General features: G+C 36.6%; 2 protein-coding genes and 1 long non-coding RNA gene across 4 annotated transcripts; all 3 read left to right on the top strand.

Annotated features, from left to right (window-relative positions):
- Positions 1-2,367: 2,367 nt before the first annotated feature.
- LOC149649086 (steroid 17-alpha-hydroxylase/17,20 lyase-like) lies at positions 2,368-3,698 on the top strand. The gene is made up of 2 exons (XM_089849516.1): positions 2,368-2,495; positions 3,082-3,698. The coding sequence occupies exons 1-2, from the start codon at positions 2,381-2,383 to the stop codon at positions 3,555-3,557; spliced, it is 591 nt and encodes a 196-aa protein (XP_089705642.1). The 5' UTR covers positions 2,368-2,380; the 3' UTR covers positions 3,558-3,698.
- A 912-nt stretch (positions 3,699-4,610) lies between these two features.
- Positions 4,611-6,554, top strand: LOC149649087 (steroid 17-alpha-hydroxylase/17,20 lyase-like). Its single transcript, XM_089849432.1, has 4 exons — positions 4,611-4,614; positions 5,932-5,981; positions 6,046-6,235; positions 6,300-6,554. The coding sequence occupies exons 1-4, from the start codon at positions 4,611-4,613 to the stop codon at positions 6,395-6,397; spliced, it is 342 nt and encodes a 113-aa protein (XP_089705558.1). The 3' UTR covers positions 6,398-6,554.
- Positions 6,555-19,954: 13,400 nt separating this feature from the next.
- On the top strand, positions 19,955-21,826 carry LOC149649088 (uncharacterized). Of its 2 annotated transcripts, XR_016371666.1 has the most exons (5): positions 19,955-20,568; positions 20,675-20,776; positions 20,854-20,997; positions 21,071-21,379; positions 21,454-21,826. It is a non-coding gene; the product is annotated as an uncharacterized LOC149649088 (long non-coding RNA). The 2 variants fall into 2 exon arrangements; XR_016371665.1 differs by having other exon boundaries at positions 20,675-20,997.
- The last annotated feature ends 465 nt before the right edge of the window (positions 21,827-22,291 follow it).

Genomic DNA, 22,291 nt, shown 5'->3' on the forward strand with positions numbered 1-22,291 from the left:
GAGTTTTTAATGACAATATTTAGTCAACAATAGCTAGGAAACGATTTAATCCCGAACAGTGGGTATGGGTTCGCGATCGCGAAAGTCGAAGACCCATTCACACAACTCTCCTTCCTGATGTTAAAATAAAAAAAAATCTACAGGATGACGATAAATATGAACGAAATGTTCAAAACGTGTCTTAAATCCAATTCTTAAGGACACTATATTATATAAACCCCATATTAAACGATATTCCCTAATCAACATCTGAGTAATATAGCTTTGCTTTTCTTTGTTTCAGATTTTAGAATAGTAATCTTTCAGCGACCATTTTTAAAGATGGGGTCGATAACTAAGACTTGGAAATAGTTATTTATATAGTGTTTAATGCGTTCATGAAAATCATATACTCAAAAATAGATATATCAAAAAAATTTATATATCCGTAATATATTTGGTATTTCCCGCAGTCATTTTCCAATATGGCGCCCAAGCTATATTTAGTACTTCTTCAATATTTAAGTACGATGTTTAGACGGTCTGCAACAATATATTCACAAATTTTCATAATTTTTGAAAAATATACTGTATCTAAATGATATTCTTGGCGGCCATTTTCCAACATGGCGGCCAAACTATCTTATGAATGGCTTCAATATTTTACAATGAGGTTCACACAGCTCTGATTATAAAATCTATAAATGTTCATAATTTTCTAACAACATGGTGAAATATTGTGCACCCACCATTCACGGCGGCCATTTTCCAATATGGCGACCAAAATATCGAACACAGAGCTTTAAAATTTTACAATGATGATCCGGTGGCTACAATCCAAATATGCACCAATTTTCAGAATTGTTGAAGAAGAATGTGGAATACATTGAAGCTGGCATTCCCGGAGGCCATTTTCCAAAATGGCTGCGAAAGCTCGCGCTCTACAGCAGGGGACTTTTAGTTTATTTTTTGTTGGGTCAAAAACAACACATGTACCAATTTTCATCTTTATGTTAAAATGTTCTAGGTCAAGCCCATTTTTAGTCTATCTGTCCTGGCCTATTTCGTTAAGTGCAGTATATTGAGGCTATTTTCCACTTTGCGAAAACCGCCCAAAGTGCTGGAGTTCGGTCGAATGGAACCTCCCAATTTTGGTTCCGGTCGGATTGGAATAGGTGAATATACAGGGTGTTTCTGAAAAGTCTGGCACAAATTAACAGGCATGTTCCTTGGGTCAAAAGGAGTCCGAAAGGTCCTATGACGTTTTGGGGTAAAGCGCTCCGTTGCGACGTTATGGGCTCTCAAAAGTAGGCCGAAAAACAAGATTTTGCAGAATTATAGCACTAGTATTGTGGTTTTGACCCAATTGTTTTCGATTATTGAGCATAAGGCAATGATCGAAATAAGTTCAAACCTAGTGGAAGACCATGAACGTGTTAAACGGCCAAAAGCGTTAATCCCTTGGTTTTTATTAATGATTGTAATTAAAGGCAAGGAAAGTAGCTCAGATATCGGTTGCTTGTTTGTTCAGATGTACTAGTAACTGGCCAGTCTTTAATTCTTTATTTCAATTAGACACGTTACTTTTACAATAATTCGAATGAGCCCCATTACTTTTACAATTCGAATGAACACCATTACTTTTACAATTCGAATGAACCCCTTAACCTTTACAATAATTCGAATGAACCCGTTAAATTTTGCAATAATTCGAATGAACCCCTTAAGTTTTACAATAATTCGAATGAACCCCTTAAATTTCACAATAAATCGAATCGAACCCATTAATTTTACAATAATTTGAATCGAATCCATTCATTTTACAATAATTCGAATCGAACCCATTACGTTTACAATAATTCGAATTGAACCCATTACGTTTACAATAATTCGAATTGAACCCATTACATTTACATTAATTCGAATGAACCCCATTACATTTACAATAATTCGAATCAAACCCCATTACTTTTACAATAATTCTTATGAACCCCATTACTTTTACAATAATTCGAATCGAACCCCATTACTTTTACAATAATTCGAATCGAACCCCATTACTTTTACAATAATTCGAATCGAACCCCATTACTTTTACAATAATTCGAATCGAACCCCATTACTTTTAAAATAATTCGAATGAAACCCAATTACATTGTTCTACAAAAAATTTTCAAAATGGGCACCATCAACGTTTAAGCAAACTTGCGCGCGTACGGATGCTATCACATCCATCAATTATCCTTTGTCGTAATGCGAACTTCACTTCGGTATACCAAGTCCTTGAGATGGCCCCAAAGAAAAAAATCGCATGGGTTGAGATCGGGAGGTCTTGCTGGCCACGCAACAGTTCCGCCTCGACCTATCCACCTCCGGGGAAACGCGACATCAAGATATACTTATGTTTTCAGCTGGTACCGACGCAACTACAACTGCCATCACGTGGGTATTCGAAGCTTTAGCTGCCTTTCCTGAAATTCAGGAAAAAATTCGTGAAGAAATAGACGACAACATAGGTACAAACATTTTCTTAATTGCGTAGGATTCAATAGATGGGTCGCGGGGAATTATTCTCCTCTCCCGTCTTAACGGTCTTATGTTAGGATGAAACTTAAAGGCCAACTTCCAAAGAAGAGGGTTCTAGCGAACTGAAAACCGAGCATCGAGACTAACAATGTAGTGACCGTGCCGATTTTCGAATCCCCGCTGGGGTAAAAGATGGAAGGGTTCTCTCTAAATGAAAGTCGTGCAATGTGGTTCTAGAGAACTGAAGATGAACAACAGAAATCCTTTTAATCATTTTTCCTCTCGAATTTTGCTTTCCTCGGAAGGAAATTCTCTATTGCGTATCTTCAGTTCGCTAGAACCACATTGCACGGTTTTCAGTTAGCTAGAAGCCTTCCAACTTTTGCCCCAGCGGGGATTCGAAAATCGGCACCGTCGCTCCACTGTTAGTCTCGATGCTCGGTTGTCAGTTCGCTAGAGCCCTTTTCGCTGGAAGTCGGCCTTTAAGCTCGGAACAAGCACCATTAGAATTACCTACGTCGTTTGTATGTTTATCCCGATATTACCTATACCGAAATGCAATTTAATTACAATTAGGTTCCGGTTTACCAACCGTGGACCGCAGGAAAGATTGTCCCTACACTTGGGCCTTCATCTCGGAATGTTTGAGGTACAAACCGCCCTTATCCGTACTCGTTCCTCACGCCACCAACGTCAACACGTCAATTGGCGGCAAGAAAATTCCCTACGGGACAATCGTGTTTTTCGATATTACCGCTACACACCTTGATCCGAATTTGTGGGAAGAACCGTTGAAATTTAAGCCGGAACGGTTCTTGGACTCGGATGGTAACTACGCGTCCAAGAAAATACCCGGTTATCTTCCATTCGGCGAAGGAAAGCGAATGTGCATTGGTGAGAAATTAGCTCGAAATGATCTATTTCTCATCATTGCAAATGTCACGCGCAAAGTTCGCATTGTGGCGAGCAGAAACGCCAATAAAATGCAGAGTGAAAACAACGCCTTCTTTAATTTGCCCGCGGATTTTGAGATTAATGTCTTACCTAGATAAAACAAGTTCCATCTTTTAAATTAGATACTACCCTAATTACTTACAAATATTCAAGAGTTCAAGGTGGTGTATTTTATCTGAATATTGATGGTATAATGTTTAATATTACTGACCTTTTGTAATCGACTGATTAAAGGAACATTTTTTCATAAAAATGTGGCTCGTGGATTTCTCGTGGCTAACTAATTAAGTAGGCAACTGTCTTTCAGTTATCAACGTTATGGTAATATATAATGTTAAACCCGACAAGGGACTCCTAGAATACACTTTTAAACATATCAAATCCGTCACTGTTGCTGTTATCTAAAAGCTCTTGAACCTTTCAACTTTTTATCGAAAACGACGAGAATCATTCAACAAGCAAAGGGTTTATCAAAATATTTACGAATTATACCAAAGATGAATACAGATATCAGAAAGCATAAGTTTATCATGCCTCTAAGTTGAGATATGGCTGCTACTCCTATGGAAATTGTGTTTGTCTGGCTCTCTTTAGTGAAACCCTATACTCTCTCCGTATCATTTATTACCTCAACTTCAAAACAAAATTGTACTTCCTAGTCTAGCATTTCTTTTAACCCTTTTAAAATGTTTCTGTACTGAAACCGCCTCTATCTCACGAGAGAGAGTGGGATCAAAGAGGAGGGAAATAGGGAGAGATAATCGCATAGGCAGCCGTGATCCATCCGTATTGAGAAGAGAGGAAAATCTGTGATACGCGGCGGCTCTTAACGCGCAACTTATTCGCGCACAGTTGACGTTATTGGTTCTCCTCTTTCGGGCTACTACCTCACCAAAATTGCTCGGAAAGGTTTAAACGTTGTTAAAACGTACGCTTTAAAAAAATAAAAAGCCGAGGCTTAAGTGAAATGATCAGCCAAGTGGGCTTTTTTAAGCAAAGAGTTATTTATTTATCAGAGGTAATTTAAAATGGTTTACCACAAAAAAATCCTACTACTTCAATTGTAGTAGCAATACGCGGTATTCAAGTAATCCAAAAATGAACGGTATAACTTTTAAACCATTTCGAAAACCTATAAACAAACATCAACAATGTGTAATTAAAAACATCATTTCGTGGGTTCGTGTGCTCAAGCCATTTTTCTAATGGTGATAGTGATCCATTAGCAGGATTTGGTGTTATATGTTTACAAGTAAGATATTTTGAATATTTTCCTGAAACATTACACGGCTCGAATCTTATCTAAATTACCACTGATAAATAAATAACTCTTTGCTTAAAAAAGCCCACTTGTCTGAACATTTCACTTAAGCCTCGACTTTTTATTTTTAAAGCGTACGTTTTAACAACGTTTAAACCTTTCCGAGCAATTTTGGTGACGTAGTAGCCCGAAAGAGGAGAACCAATAACGTCAACTGTGCGCGAATAAGTTGCGCGTTAAGAGCCGCCGCGTATCACAGATTTTCCTCTCTTCTCAATACGGATGGATCACGGCTGCCTATGCGATTATCTCTCCCTATTTCCCTCCTCTTTGGTGGGATTTTGGGGGTTGCTTAAGTAAAATTCGTCCCCCTCCCAATGCCTGCCTATACGAAACGCAAAAATCTCCTTTATTCCAATGGATGATTTTTTTCATGTGAGCCATTTAGTAATCGTCTCGTCCGTTTGGTGACTGCACCGCGACAGGAATTTCAAAATTTTCTCTCTTTGGATCTTAGCGCTATACGAGTTCTGACGTAACAGTAGCCTGCAGAAGATGCCCAGTTGTAACCCATATTTGTGTACTTAGAGGCATGATAAACTTATGATAATATTAAAGTAGAACGCAGATTTTTCGACCAGTGAACGAGACCTTAAAGTTTACTACTTTATATTATTTCTATTTGTGCCTGATTGTAGTTTAAATCTGACGTATAGTAAGGACCTTGAAAACAATCCTTCCTCGAGCGCGAAAAGAATAACGTTCATTCTCTCAAGATCAAAACAACGTTCACGCTCTCTCTCAAGACCTGATTTTATAGCAAAGATAAAATCTCAAAGCAATAATTACTGAAATAAATACGAAAACTTACTTTATTTATGGAACGTATTTTGCAAACGTTATTGAACAATTTTGTCCTTCCATTATTCTTAGATGAAATTGAAATTCATCTTTCGATACCATTATCTGTTTGAAAATTATAGACTAAATAAAATTAATCAACTTATCTCTACAAAATAAAAGCATCTTATATAAGTCTCCTTGAATCATTATGATTTTGAAGGTCGTTTTATTAGCCGAGGATAAATTTTGAAGAAGTAATTTAAAGGGTTTTATTACATGGAAATGTTGTACGTGGATTGGTCGTGGTTTCCGGCTCTAGCCATCGGGTTGATAACATTTTATATCGTTAAATATTGGATCGAAATTAGATGTCTTCCACCCAGACCTTTGCCAATTCCCTTACTCGGGAACGTGTTACGTAAGATAGATCTTATTAAATCAGTCATTATTCTTGATATACTAATTATTATTTTTTGTCGCAGTATTTCTTCGAAGTTCGAAATAAGAATAACGTGCAGGACCTTTTGGAAAGGTTAAGGAAGAGGTACAATGGAATATACACATTGTGGGCTGGCTCTGTTCCCATGGCTATTGTGGCGGACTGGGAGATGACCAGAGAAGGCTTACTAACCAAAAGAAATGACATCATTTCGAGACCAGAATTCAATTCGCGTAAGGTTTGATAACTTTATTTTCGAATGTAAAATATATTGGTAGCGCTTTTGATATATTTCAGTGCAACACGCCTTGAAACACACGGACGCTATGGCGTTTCAAAGTAATAACAAGCAATGGGAAGTGTGCCGAAAAGTTGGATTCACAGCCGTTACGTAAAGCTAGACTGTATAGATTCGCGGATTTTTAAATACAGAGTATTAAACCTCCTTTATCGTAGAAAATTCGCCGATTCTGATGTACTGGCTACCATTGTACAAGATAGCGTTGAAGAAATGGTCTGAAATGCTACAAAATATGATGTCTAAAAAGAGCCCTTTCAACCCGCAGTAACAACTGCAAAAAACAACTTTCCCCATCATAGCTCAAACTGCTTTTGGGTATTATCAAAATGTCAAAATTCATAACCCTACAAAACTCTTCTAAGTATGGATCTGCTTTATGGATGAAGTTTGATAATGGTATTACGCAGTTTTAATAAACTGTCCGATGCCGAAACGCAATTATTCAAGAAAAGCGCTGATTTATTCCACGAAACTATGCTCGTTTCTCCAGGGGACTTTTACCCGCTACTTTTTCCCTTCTTCCACGGTTTTGAAAACAGAATCAGACTTAGCCTCGAAGAAATTGGAAACTTCTTAAGTGAAAGATTACGAGTTATTAAAAAGGGATACGTTTTCGGTGAGCCTTTAAGGCATTTCGCCGATTCAGTCATCGCATCCGGAATAGAAGCGGAAAAAGAGGAATCTGCCAGCAAAGAATATTTGACCGACAAATATTTAGAGAAAATATTAGGCGATTTGTTTTTGGGTATTTATTTATTTGCAAAAGTAAATTATTACGCGTAATTGCGAGTATACTCCGCGTTTTCAGCTGGCACGGATACCACGCAGGTTAGTTTAACTTGGATCTTTTTGGCGTTGGCAACCTATCCCGATATCCAGGAACGCCTTAGAAAGGAGATAGACGACAATATAGGTATTAGTAGCCTAATATATTTGACATTTTTTCAGAAAGAGTATCTTTTTCGCGTATTGGCGGTTTTATATTGCAGGTACCAACTTCCCTACGCAAGAATATAAAAATGTCTGTCCTTACACTTGGGCTTTTATCTCCGAGATCTTGAGGATGCCACCGCCAGTTCCGATGCTACTTCCTCACGCTGCTAACGTCGACACTTCACTCGGTGGGCGAAAAATTCCGAAAGGAACCATGGTCATCTTTGACATCAACGCTACCCATTTTGACCCGAATTTGTGGGAAGAACCGCGTAAATTGAAACTCGAAAGATTTCTGGAATCGTCCGGCAATTATTCGACAAAGAAATTTTCAGGTTACGTTCCATTCGGCGAAGGAAAGAGAATGTGTATTGGCGAGAAAATGGCTCGCAACGACTTGTTTCTCGTTATTGCTAATGTCATGCAAAAGGCGCGGATCGTCTATCATGGTCCGCGAAACAGAGGCGAAATGGTAATGGAAAACAATCCTCTTGTTAGTTTAGCGGCCGACTATGAAATCAAAGTAGTACCCAGGAGTTAATAAAATACATTTTTGGAAAAATTACTATGTTTTGGTACTTTGGTTATGGTTATAGTAGCATTGTATCAAATCAAAGTAAGGGTGAGAAAAAATTTAATATCATTCTCTCCCTTCAAGTAAATATGAATTTGGCAATGTTTTTAGTTTACTTCAATCAAGTGGTTTGTTTGTGTATTTGTTCCTTATGCGCAGTAACGATTCATTACCGAATCTGAACAAACTGTACCGCTTATATCAGTCACACTCTGCGGTACACTGTAACACTTCTCTCGAAGTGAAGTATTACAAACTTCTGGTCTGTAATATACCATTTCGATGTAACTAAAAGGGAAAGACACGCGGGTAAAACTTTGCCTTCCATCTCGCTTTTGGCGCCTGCACTGTGGTCTTTTTGTATCATGAGAGTGCACAAAGACGGCAATGTATCAATCAACCCGCGTGTACGTCCCGATACTGAGCGAGGGAATAACGCATACGCGGAATAACGTATATTCGGAATAACGCATACTGGCAATAAGGCACAAATGGAATAACGCATAAATGGAATAACGCTTAATTGTATTATATAAAAAGGTCTTGGTTTGGACCAAGGCCGAAAAAACAAACGATATGTGTGAGGTTTATCAATTGACTGAAGTTTCAGATATTGAAATTTTTTTCTAGTTCTTTTTATACACTCAATCCTTAATCAATATTTAATTCAATCAACTGATTTTACTGTTAATCGATCCATTCCCTCTAAATTAATTGAAAAAATTACATATCTACGCTTTTTCAAGAACAATTACATTTTCCGAAAACATTTTATCATGAAATTAATTTTTTTGAAGGGATTTCGTGTCGATGCTCACTAACTACAACTTGTAAGCATCTTGACCAACATAGTTTTAATTGTTGCTGGCTTGACAAATTTTCAAGTTTGCACCAAAAGAAGTTTAAATCTGTTTTAAGTTGTTGATTAGACAGTGAATGTCGTCTACTTAAGACAAGGCAACAAAGTTTATCCTGCGTGGTTAAGGGTAAAGATCACATAAACAGAAATACTTCTCAGTACCAATGACTTGTTATATTCATTTCCCGTGGAAATAATATGGTTAAACACATCATTCATTACTAGTTATGCCAAGAAGGTCACATTTAACTCCGACACCCCCTCCCTTCCTCTATTTTCCCAAAATATTGCATTTTATAATCACCAGTGGTTCCAGTGTATGGGTCATCTGAGCCGTCGCAACACACTATATTATATTACCATATAGATCGAAACCTTTTCACATTAGTAAACGGTACATGACACTCCGGACTTGCACGCCAACCTTATTAACCTAACACTATAAAACATTCGTGTACATGAATGGTTATGGTTGTGGCTTGACACTCGCTAGCGCCCGAACGACCGATCACTCAGTGTAATCGGTGTACAGTACATTTGTAAGTGAATTTGGAAATTACATACAGAGAAACTAAAACACAGGTGTGATCCCGCCATTGGGGTGTTTTCTCTCTTTCATTTTCTCGCTCGCTTAGAAGCACCGCTATAGGTGATTAGATATTGCTTTCAACTGACGGTACATTATCTTAAACTTTACTTCATTTTATTTAATTATAATAAACGCTCAAACCGTTAGTGGAAACCACCAAAACAACTCCGTTATTTATAATTGATTTTCAATCGGCTGAAAATATTCCTAAATTATCCAAAATTAATTCAATCATTTGTTTCTTGTTGTAATTGAACATATGCCAGCACTAACATTGGCCGTTATTAAGTCCAACAAATAGTGGATTAGGTGAACTTTGCCTTTCCGAAAACGAGAGGAATTCTGGGTAAAAGGTCCAATAGCAGCTCACTTGAGCAGTTCAATTCTAGCAGCATCGGATCATACCAAGGGTACAAGGAAAAAAATTGTTTTAACGAATCGTTTTCAACGTGGTTACGTTGAGAGAATCTGTGCTGATGTAAAAAAGGAAATTCCTCTACATTGGTTCAGTTTAAGGAAATATATTACACACCTTCACAATTAGTACCATTTTAGTGAGATTAACAAATAATGAAACCCTGTATACCTCATACGTAACACTCCGTTTCCAACGTGGTTACGTTGAGAGAATCTGTGCAGATGTAAACATGGAAATTCCTCTACATTGGTTTAAATTAAGGAAATATATCACACATCTTCACAATTAGTAGCATTTTAGTGAGATTAACAAATAATGAAACCCTGTATACCTCATATATTTGTTTGTAGCAGGAAACGAAGCAGACTGCGTATTTTTGTAATACAGAGCTGGAAATGAGCTTTTTTATCTTTAAAGGGGAAAGACACTATAAAGACTATATTACATAGACAAACTAAAATACAACTTAAGCCTTGGCCGTAAAGAACGTTCAAAAACTTACTTTAAATGATATAAAAACCTCTCTTAACTGTAATTATTTACCTGAATTACTTTTCTAGACGAAATTTCGACCTGATAACGAAGTATTTCTTATTAGGGGTGCTACAGTTAATTAGAAAAAAATTATAAAGGTGTTTAAGCTCGGATGAAATAGTAAAGAAATTTGTCAGTGTCTACTGCTAGATAAACTGACCCAAAAGTAATTTTTTGACGTACTTTCAGAATTAATTAAAATTAACATACTTAGAGTTAATTGATTTAAATTAAACTAGCCGATAGCACACCTTGAATACTTAATTGTTAATTCAAGAGTATTCCGAAAAGTAACTTCGCTGTAGTTTTTCAGTTCGCGGTAGGGGTAAATCACGAAAAACCCCATGTTAATCTCCGTAGGAAATTTAGTAAAAGCATGTGAATTTTGCTTTAACGTTACAAAAGAGTGTCAAGCCATATCTACCTACCGGCCCTGTAGAATAATAAAACCTCAATTTTTGGCTATTTTCGGTCCAATGGGCCAGCAACATAAGTTTAAGGTTTTTAAAATGTAAGCAACAAGAAAATAATTTTTTTTTGCAAACTGTGCGGAAATGGGTTATGAAAAAGTGTGCGGAAACGGGCTATAGGTTTCTAAGGTGTGAAAAATAAAACTGTGCGGAAACGGGCGACAACCCTTTCTTTGGTATACTGAATAATTAAAACCACTGCAATAGTTAAAAGATAAAATCTGCCCGCTACACGATCCTCCACTGAAAGCTCCCAATATATTTTAGCTTGTAAATTAATTTTTTTTTAATTAATTGCATGAAGTATCAGTTCCTTCCCCTGCAACAAAAATCAACTGCGAGGAAAGTACTGAAATTTAACTCGCCGTACGTATTTTTGGATCACCTGATTTGTGAACTAAGACCGTACCCTTCATGTGTCTTGCTATCCCAGTATATACGCCCGTTTACTACGGTTGATTGTAAAATGCACTTAACGGGTACAAAATTGGTAAGTGAATGGACACGAAATTTGAAAGCAAATGGTAGGAAAATAAGCAGCAAAGGGTCACGAAATCGGAAATAGTATGAACACGAAATCGGCTGGTAAACGTTAGAAAATTCGAAAGTGAACAGGCAATAAATCGGAAAACGAATGGTCAGGAAATTGTACAGAAAAAAGTTGTTTATGATTTCAACATCTAAACGTCTTTTAAAGTTAAACTTTGGTGTGAGGTTATGTTTATTGTTTCAATGTTGATGTATAATTACATCTCTTTTTTTCTAAGGATCATTGAATAGTGTTCCAAATAGAAACACCACCTATTTTCTCACTTTTAAGAGATGCACCTAGAATAATCTTAACAGTAAGCTAAACATCAACACTTTATAGGTGTTTTTTTATAATGAAATGTTTTTGAAACCTTGATATAGAGTTCAAGTTTTTTTAATCTTTATTTTATTAAGAATTATAATATTTCAAAAAAATCATTTAAAAGTAGAAGTATATTTTTCAAACCCAAATGATTAAGTTAACACTCTTTTTATTTAAATCAGGAAAAATATGATTGAACTGTTAGCACTAAATTCTATCGTACTTAAACAAAAAATAAGTTATACTAAAATATAATAATATCGTGATCGAAAAAGAACTCATTAAATCAAACCAATTAAATTTGTCATAGCGAGAAAAGGGATAATCTACCATTTAAATATAAATTGATTTTTTAATCCCTTTCAAAGGACATAATTAGATTAAAAATTTATTTTCATTTTTTTCACTCCAAAAATTGAGGTTAATATGAAGCGAAGAAAATCACGGTCTATTATGTTGGTATATGTCGATAGCAATTAGTTAAATTACTTGTTGAAACCCAATCGCTTGAATTAACGGAGCTTTATTTGAAGAAACTTTCAAATATATTTAAAATTAGCCCTGAAAGATCTACATCGTCTTTGGTTACTGTAATTTCTCATGCTTTTGACACACCCCGAAAAATTTCCTCGTACGTCTGTTTTTTTTTCAAACGTTTTATACGAGCCGCATCTGGAACTTATTTTAAAACTACAGGTCTATTTGTTAAAGCCGTTATTATTTGTTTGAGGTTTGGGAGTTTTTTGGCTATAATATATTCATAAAATAAGCAAAATTGACTTTCATTTACGCACATTTTGAGCAAGTATATACAGGGTGGCTTCGGTATTTGTGGCCAATAGCTTCTATGGGATAGTATTATTCCACTGAAAATACTATGTTTCCTACCATATTGTGTTGCAGGATTGATAACGTGAATAATAGATATGTAATGCAATAGACTGCTGTAATCGAAATAATGTTTAACGTATTGTCTACAGTTTAAAGGGAGGGTGAAGTAGAAAATCAAGTGATTTTTTATCGATTTTTCTACTAATTATTAGACCAGTCTGCATAGTCAAACATCCAGGAAATAGTTCCGAATGATTTTAAAATTCAAATTAGGTTCAGATTTTAAGGATAATTTTAAAGAAGGACCTCCGACCAATCGAGTAATGCCTTGTCTTTTTATTAACAAAATTCTCGTGGCATGTTACGTGTTGAATTAAATTTATCACGAGATTTGATAAAGTTCGCGCGCGACGTGATAATCATGGCGCGAGACATGGTGCGTGCCACGAGAAATATGTTAATAAAAAGGCAAGGCATTACGCGATTGGTCGGAGGATCTTCTTTAAAATTATCCTTAAAATCTGAACCTAATTTGAATTTTAAAATCATTCGGAAGTATTTCCTGAATCTGAATGTATATATGGTTCGACATGGAGAATATATGGGCTTTCATGGTGTTAATAATAGAACAATATTTGTAATAGGTTGGCTACATTTGTTTGAATAAAGGTTAGCCGAAGTTTATCGGAAATAGAGATTTTCCCACGAGAAGCGACACGCGTTTTTCTGAAAACAACATAATATATTTCGCTGCCGTTATTTTAACCGACGCAGATAGTATCACCAATCAAAATATCAATTCTTCCCCAATTGGCTGGGATTCTAGATAAAGTAAATGTTCAGGAGAAAATCGCACTGGTCGACCCAGGATCATCTGTGACGTTAATAGTAGTAGTTTTAAGGGAAAGATAACCCCCCTATCTAAAACTCGTCAGCAGCATCGCTTAGCAGTTAGATTAGCTTATAAAACTCTCGTGACGTCAGCTGGGTCGGCGAAAGTTTCATTCTCCCTTCCTGGTTTAACAGAATCCACCCTTGTATATTTTTTAAATAATTTAGTTTATCCTGTTATTATTGGTATGGATTTTATCCAAAATGTGGCATGGTTGTCAATTATCGTGATATGCGGTATTACTGGTACAATGAGCCCGGTGTAAAACACGACTTCTTAAAAAGTGCTATCTCTTACCCACCTTTGAAAGAGTTACCGAGTCCTCCTACTATGGGTTCCGTGGAGATTGACGGCGACGATTTAAAGAAAGCCTTATAGGTAGCCAAAGTATCGGAGGAAAAGTGAGACGCTTTAGAAAATCTAGTCTATAATTACCAAGAAATTTTTGCTTCGGTACCTTGTCGAACAAAAACCGCTTCCCACTATATTGACACTGGCGATGACAACCCGATAGGGTGTGCCCCCTACCGCTATTCCCCTTGGAAAAAGGAGAAAATAGTTAAGGAGATGATTGTGGACGATTTGATAGAACCCAGCAATAGTCCTTGGAGCGCACCTTGTATCTTAGTAACAAAGAAAGATGGTGGTTATCGGATGTGCATTGATTACCGGAAGCTGAATTCTGCAACTATTAAAGGTTCTTATCCGCTTCCGAGAATTGATGACATATTAGAATCAGTTAAAATGCCGAAGTTCATAACCACCCTCGATCTTAAGGCGGGATACTGGCAGGCTCCCTTCGACCCCTCTAGTCGCGACAAGGCCGCATTTGCTACCTATAAAGGCTTATTTTGCTCGAAAGTACTTATCGTTGGCTTGTGTAACGCCCCCGCCACATTCCAACGTATGATAGACCGATTGTTCGGTCCCCTCAGAGGAAGGTGTTAGTGCCTACCTAGACGATTTGGTAATGATATCTGAAAGTTTTGTAAAGCATTTAGCTACCCTAGAAAAGGTTTTTAAAATCCTTTTAGATGCGGGTCTTACTGTTAAAGCCAGTAAGACTAAGTTTTGTTTAAAAGAGGCTCCACTCCTAGGTCACATTGTAGGACAGGATGGTATTAAAGTGGACCACGCCAAAAACCACCGCACTGAGTGAGTTACCACCTCCAACTACTGTTAAAAAGTTGCGCTCATTTTTAGGTTTAGCTAACTACTACCGACGCTTTATTAAAGGGTTCGCAACATTGGCAACTCTTTTAACATCTTTATTACATAAAGACGTTGAGTGGGTTTGGGCAGAGACCCAAGAAAATGCTTTTCAAACTATCAAGACTACTCTAACATCTGCACCTATCCTAGCTGCTCCCGATTTTACTCTCCCCTTTATTGTCCAATGCGATGCCTCAAACACCGGTCTTGGTGCCGTTTTGATGCAAAGAGGGACGGTAAATCTTATGTAATTCAGTATGCTAGTCACACATTGGGGACAATTCTCTTAACTTTTTCAGCGAGTTATCGCAAGTGATAACTATCGTCTAAAGGGTTGATGCCAACCTCGTGTGTTCTACGAGAGTGCCAGATCTAAATAGGCTATTTTTTATGTGTGTCATCAAGCCTTGAACGAAAAGTGGCGGATGTCTCGTGAATTCCATATGTGCAAATAAAAAACAAGGCTAACATCAAACCATTTAGTTTCCGTAAAGGGTTTACTGTAAAGCCTTTTGGATATGGTTTTATATCAAAACATTTAGACATTCCCTTAATGGTTTAATCTAAAATATGTCTTAAAAACAAAATGGTTTTAATCTTCTTTAAAACCCTTTTAGTTCCATTCGAAGTCATATGTTGGGTGACTCTTAGACTTCAAACCATATTTAAACCATTTTCAGACCATTATTTTTTGCAGTGTTCTACTGGACATTTGACTTCTAAAAGTAGGGCTGGTTTTCCGACTTGAAAAATTACAACATGGGGTTGGGGCATTTACAACGATACCAAGCATAATAATTTTGTAGCTATATACTTCGCTATATAGTTTTACCCCAAATTCTTCCATTTCGTTTCCATATTTAGTGTTTTTATAACCTTTAAGTAGGATAGAATTAAAATATTTTTTTTTGGTTTTTGACACTCAGTCAGCCTTCTCAGAATACGTAAACAACGCGTAGCAAGTTGACCCTGTTTGTCCGTTCCCAAGCCCATTTCTTGATTTCAGTTTCTTTTCCTTGCTTCGAAGTTTCATGACATAAGGGAACGGCTTCATCTTTTGTGACACCAACGTATGCATGATAACATTGTACATAAAGGATATTAATCTGTGTCGTGGTAATGTCGCTTATGCTGTTAAGCTCATCATTCAGTTCAAGGGCATAGGAAAGCAGAATTTCCTCATTCTGAACCAGAATCACAGAAAGCATACTTTGAGATTGGGAACAAGCATTGGTTTTGGGCTTAATGCTTTAGCAGCTCGAGGTCTACCTTTTCGATCCAACCCCAAGGCAGATGGAAGCGCACTTGAGACTAGAATATTTCTTATACGTTCTTTATCTTCTACGGTAAGCTTCTGGTGAACAGGCTAAATATTTTTATTATGGCAAAACAATTCAAAAAGGAACAGGCTCGTACATTTGCGTTGTATTTGATTTCAGTTTCTTCCACGGTTGCTATAAATCTGTTTTTGAAGCGTAATTTTTTGGTTTACTGGGCATATCTGCGGTTTTGAAACCTGATTTTTTTTGTTTACCGGGAATATCTGGGATTTTGTAACCTGATTTTTTTTTTAGTTTACCGGGAATATCCAGCTTCTTGAAATCTAATTTTTTTGGTTTACCGGAAATATCTGGAAGTGGACTATGCATGTCATAAGAAACAAAACTAATCCTTATTTTTCTCTGGCTGAGATTTTTCTCCCAACCTTCGCAAAGCTTCGGCCATGTTATTAGCTTGAATTCTCTCAGTTTCTAGCCTTAGCCGTTCCTTATCATTTTTGGCTCTTATTTTTATTCCTGACCCTTTCATTTTCATTTCTCACCTTTTCAATTTGGGTCATTTCTGTCAAAGCAGACGCGAACATGCGTAGGGCCTCTTGTGTTCTCTGTGCTGTTGGCAGGGGTCTTTTCCTGCTACGAAGGATCTCGGCTATAAGAAAGTTTACCCGATTGATAAATCCAACAAAAACGGAAGGCCAAGCATGCAGAAACAATAGCAAGAAGTGATGAAATAAAGAACAAAGAAATTAAAACAAACAATTAAAGAAACACATTAAAAAGATAGAAACGAAAAGAAAGGTCTTTGTGGCGCCAGACTTTGCATCATCCCTCTATATCAAAAGTTTGCCGAAATTTAATGCGTCAAAAGCGCGCTACTATACCCTAATTCGAATAAAGGGGCTGTGATTATTTACATATACCTTTTATAAACCATTGTTTTACCTTTTATAAGCCCTTGATATAACAATGTTTGTCATACTTACAAGTAGCAGGTGGATGACAGGCATCTTCATCGAAAACGGAAGGCGGAACTGTTTCTGAATGATCTTCAGTGAAATCTGTAGGAACGCTGTTTGAGCAGCTTCCTGGTTCTGTAGAAATAATGTCAATGACATGGTAAATACATAACTAATCATTATAGCCCAGGACTTTTAGGGTTTGACCTAGAACATTTGAACATAAAGATGAAAATTGGTACATGTGTTCTTTTTGACCCAACAAAAAATATACTAAAAGTCCCCTGCTGTAGAGTGCGAGCTTTCGCCGCCATCTTGGAAAATGGCCGCCATGAATTACAGCTACAATGTATTCCACGTTCTTCTTCAAAAATTATGAAAACTGGTACACATTATGAATGAAACCACATGAACATCATGGCCAGATTTTACAGCTCTGTGTTCAATAGTTTGGTCGCCATGTTGGAAAATGGCCGCCGTTAATGTTAGGTACAGTATATTTCACCATGTTGTTGGAAAATTATGAAAATTGATAGGCATTACAATCAGAGCTGTGTAAACCTCATAGTAAAATATTGAAGCCATTAATCAGATAGTTTGGCCGCCATGTTGGAAAATGGCTGCCATCAAGGTCATATAGATACAGTATATGGTTCAAAAATTATGAAAATTGGTAATAACTATGTTGAAGACCGTCTAATCATCATACTTGAATATTGAAGACGTGCTCTTGATAGCTTGGGCGTCATTTTCGAAAATGACTGCTGGAAATGCTAAATATATTTCAAATATATAAATCTTTTTGAAATTCCTTTTTTGAATAGATGATTTTCATTAACGTAATAAACAACAAAAAAGGGATATCTCGAAGTCGAAATTATCGACGCCATCTTTAAAAATGGCCACATGAAAAACATTGCCCTAAATTCTGAAAGGAAGAAAAGTTATTCTAAGCTGTTTTTCTCAACATGTTGATTAGAAAATATGATTTCATATGGGGTTTATACATCCTAGTGTTGTTTAAGATTAGAATTTAGACAAATCTCTAGCATTTCATACATATTCATCGTCATCCTGAAGATTTTTCATAATAATTGCATGTCAGAACCCTTGATTAGGCGCTACACCTAGCTGGGGGCCTTATCAGCGCCCCTCCCCATCATATTCCAAATTGAACCAGCGGAACCGCCGTCATGACACACGGGCTCGGCCAGCGGGCCCGACAAACGCCACTTGAGCAGGTGACAGAAGCTGGACACCGTCAGCGGCGAGCCCAGTCAGGAGGTGGTCGGTGACAGGGAAGGATTAAGGCAGCAGAAGACTCGAGGGGACAGGGGAGTTCTCTCCAAGCACAACAGTGCCATACGGCCTAAACAAATAGTGTATCCGCGACCCCTAGAGGGTTGCCAATAGCGGGGGCGAGCCGTGGCAACACCTGGGCGGGAGCGAAGCGGCCCAGCATAACCTTCATGGAATGGGGCAAGGAACGGTCTGAACCATGGGCAAACCCAAGGAACTCCCGAACCGTCACACCGAACTCTTGCCCCCTCCGCCACGATAAGTCCTTTAAGTTAAAAAGGTTAAGAGTACATTTCTTTCATTTACGTGCTGTAACTGGGTGTGGTTATGATAAGGCGTGGTTTAAAGTAATGACAGATAATCAACATCTTACAAATACGTTGCGTTTTTTTAATGACCATATTGCATCTAAGGAAGGCATAGCTGCTGCCAAAGAGAGATTTCTTTTCGTTTTTTATAGGGTGATAATTGACACTTCACGCTTCAACTATGTAGATACTACACGTATAATGGAACCGTTGCCACATATACTGTCAAGTCCTCATTTGATCTCGCTAAGCTTCATCCAACAACCGACACCGCAAAACCACATTTTTTCCAAGCGTATCTTCAAGCCCAAAATAGCTAGGAAACGATTTAATCCCATTCACACCATTCTCCTTCCGGCATCAGATGATTTTGTAACACTCATTATTTGTACCTGCAGTCTGCAGAACATTTTGCATAAAGAACTGTGAATGTCGACGATCTGGTTTAGCTTGCTGGGCAATGTGTGGTCATTTTCAAGGTCTTAGCCGTAATAAAAAATCTTCAGGATGACGAGAAATATGAACGAAAGATGAACGAAATATTAAAAATTTGTCTTAAATCTAATCCTTAACGACACTAAAATGTATATACCCCATATAAAACGGTTTTTCCTAACCAAAATCTGAGTTATATGGCTTTCCTTTTCATTTTTCGAGATTTTAGGATAGAAATATTTCAGGGACCAATTTTGAAGATAAGTCGATAATTTGGACTCGAAATTAGTTATTTTTATGCCGTTTTATACGTTCATGAAAATCATCAACTCAATAAAAAAATATCGAAAAATTTTTTATATCGGTAATATATTTGGCACTTGGAGCGGTCATTTTCGAAGATGGCGCCCAAACTATCAGTAGCACGTCTTCAATATTCAAGTATGATGTTTAGACTTTAGACGGTCTTCAACATAATAATTACCAATTTTCATAAATTTTGAATTATATACTGTATCTAAATGGCATTGATGGCGGCCATTTTGCAACATGGCGGCCAAACTATCTGAGTAATGGCTTCAATACTTTACTATGAGATTCACACAGCTCTGATTACAATACCTATTAATTTTCATAATTTTCCAACAACATGGTGAAATATACTGTACCTAGCATTCACGGCGGCCATTTTCCAATATGGCGACCAAACTATTGAACACAGAGCTGTAAAATTTTGCCATGATGTTTATGTGGTTCCAATCATAAGGTGTACCAATTTTCATAATTTTTGAAGAAGAACGTGGAATACATTGTAGCTGTAATTCCCGGCGGCCATTTTCCAAGATGGCGGCGAAAGCTCGCGCTCTACAGCAGGGGACTTTTAGTATATTTTTTGTTTGGTCAAAAATAACATATCTACCAATTTTCATCTTTATGTTCAAATGTTCTAGGTCAAGCCCTTTTTTGGCCTATCTGTCCTGGCCTATTAGTGAAATTTCATCTTACCATAATCTGCAAAAAAATCAGATATTTGTGATGATAGGAATTTTTCCCTATCTTCGCTGGAAACGGGAGAAGCGCTGTACTAGCAGCTTCCTCCTGGATGTGGTTCTGAAAGAAATAATGATAATGACATGGACATGGTAAATACATTACGAAACCTTTGCAAAATTTAAACTTACCAAAATTTGCATAACACGAACCTATTCTACAGGGCCGGTAGGCCCTTGTAGATATGACTTGATACTCTTTTGTAACGTTAAAGCAAAATTCACATGCTTTTGCCAATTTTCCTATGGAGATTAACATGGGGTTTTTCGTGATATTTAGCCACCTCTAACCGAAAAACTAGAGCGAAGTTACTTTTCGGAATACTCTTAAATTAACAATTAAGTATTCAGGGTGTGCGATCGGCTAGTCTAATCAGAAACAATTAAGTCTAAGTATGTTAATTTTAGTTAATTACGGAAGTACAACTCTTGAGTTAAACGTCAGGTTTACCTGTTAGCGCGCTGATACCCATTTCTTCAATTTTCAAGCATATTGAGAACAAGGGAGGGCCTAGCTTTGTGCCTAATAACAAGTTAAGTTGACATTTTCAGTTTGATTCATTCTGTGGAAGTTGAACCATGGAGCCTTAATCTTAAAAAGATACAGGCTCCATGGTTGAACTTGTTTTTGAGCAGTCGACGCTTGTTTAGTATTTTACCGGCTCAAAATATTTATTTCATTTTATAAATTTTCTGTAACACTCTTGCTAAGAAACACTTTGCTATCAGGTCGAAATTTTGTTTAATAAAGCAATCCAGGTATAAAACTAAAGGTAATTGATTTGATTATATTATAAGATATTGGTTTTTGGATGTTCTTTAAGACCAAGGCTTAGGTTTCTTATGTACTGTATTTGTATATATTCTTGATTCTCGGAGTCGGGAGTCGGGAGAACCCAGTTACACTCGTTACACTTAGCCAGCTTCCGAGCCTCCAGTGTCGTCTAGTTTGGCTTACGCTCTCGTGTTTTTAAGCTGAAGGTTATGTTGCAACGTTTTTGGTTTACAGACTTGGATAATTTTAATAATAGTGATGCTTCTTGCTCTTTACTCTTTAGGATAGTAACAGTATGTTGTAGAAAAAGAGCTGCTACTTGAAGGACTTATCTTTATTTTATTTTAGAAGTATTATTAAAATTTCAGAAGCTCCGCAACCGTTACAATAACTGTTTCTATAGCAGTTAATTCAACATTCCTTTGAGGTATACAGGGTTTTATTATTTGTTAATCTCACTAAAATGCTACTAATTGTGAAGGTATGTGGTATAATTCCAGAAACTCAACCAATGTAGAGGAAGACATCATTCGTTAAAACAATTTTTTCCTGTTGCAACACTCCGTATATGATATTTCGTTTTATAAATTATTTGTTACCAAGAGTGGATTGTTTAATTCAGAAATATAACTAACAGTGGTGCTGGTTAATCCAGGAGAACATTGTCTTTACGTAATTTAATTAGTCAAATAAATTACATGTGGAGATTTTTTCAACGTAACCATGTGGGAAACAGAGGGTTACGTTCGCTATTTCCACAGTCCTCATTGCCATTTGTTTATTTGTCAGAATTGCTATGAATTGTTTAGGTATTTGATTTAATTACTGGTATTTAAGCGAAACTATGGAATCACATCATTCATTAACATTTTAATCTTTGTAGTGATCCCTTGTAACGGGCTCCCCGTTACAACATATTTTATTGTTAATCTTCATGTTACCGCAAATTTAGCACGGGGCTATGTGTTGGAACTAATTAAAAACTCATCTAAACAAGCTGAATTTATAAGCTAAATCAATATTGCCAAACCATAATCCTTCATTAATTTCAACTCAATTAAGCCTAAAACCTTTAAATTAAACTTAATCAAGGTAAACCTTTAAATTAAACTTAATCAAGGTAAACCTTTAAATTAAACTTAATCAAGGTAAACCTTTAAATTAAACTTAATCGAGATATACCTTCAAATTAAACTTAATCGAGTTATACCTTCAAATTAAACTTAATCAAGATATACCTTCAAATTAAACTTAATCGAGATATACCTTCAAATTAAACTTAATCGAGATATACCTTCAAATTGAACTTAATCGAGATATACCTTTAAATTGAACTTAATCGAGATATACCTTTAAATTGAATTTAATCGAGATATACCTTTAAATTGAACTTAATCGAGATATACCTTTAAATTGAATTTAATCGAGATATACCTTTAAATTGAATTTAATCGAGATATACCTTAAAATTGAACTTAATCGAGATATACCTTTAAATATTTACCCCCATTTCAAGTCCATATTTACCCCCATTTCAAGTCCATATTTACCCCCATTTCAAGTCCATATTTACCCCCATTTCAAGTCCATATTTACCCCCATTTCAAGTCCATATTTACCCCTATTTCAAGTCCATATTTACCCCCATTTCAAGTCCATATTTACCCCCATTTCAAGTCCATATTTACCCCCATTTCAAGTCCATATTTACCCCCATTTCA

Source organism: Phalangium opilio, unplaced genomic scaffold (assembly GCF_054372755.1).
Source record: "Phalangium opilio isolate 3A_F unplaced genomic scaffold, DU_Popi_V2 ptg000088l_1, whole genome shotgun sequence".
NCBI classification, from domain to species: Eukaryota; Metazoa; Arthropoda; class Arachnida; order Opiliones; family Phalangiidae; genus Phalangium; species Phalangium opilio.

Bases quoted from the DNA above. Each gene is read 5' to 3' on its own strand.
- LOC149649086 (XM_089849516.1), top strand. From the start codon at position 2,381: ATGTTTTCAGCTGGTACCGACGCAACTACAACTGCCATCACGTGGGTA. The intron at 2,496-3,081 runs GTACAAACATTT...AATTACAATTAG, and splicing joins AGAAATAGACGACAACATAG to GTTCCGGTTTACCAACCGTG.
- LOC149649087 (XM_089849432.1), top strand. The intron at 5,982-6,045 runs GTAAGATAGATC...TTTTTGTCGCAG, and splicing joins CTTACTCGGGAACGTGTTAC to TATTTCTTCGAAGTTCGAAA. The intron at 6,236-6,299 runs GTAAGGTTTGAT...GATATATTTCAG, and splicing joins GAGACCAGAATTCAATTCGC to TGCAACACGCCTTGAAACAC.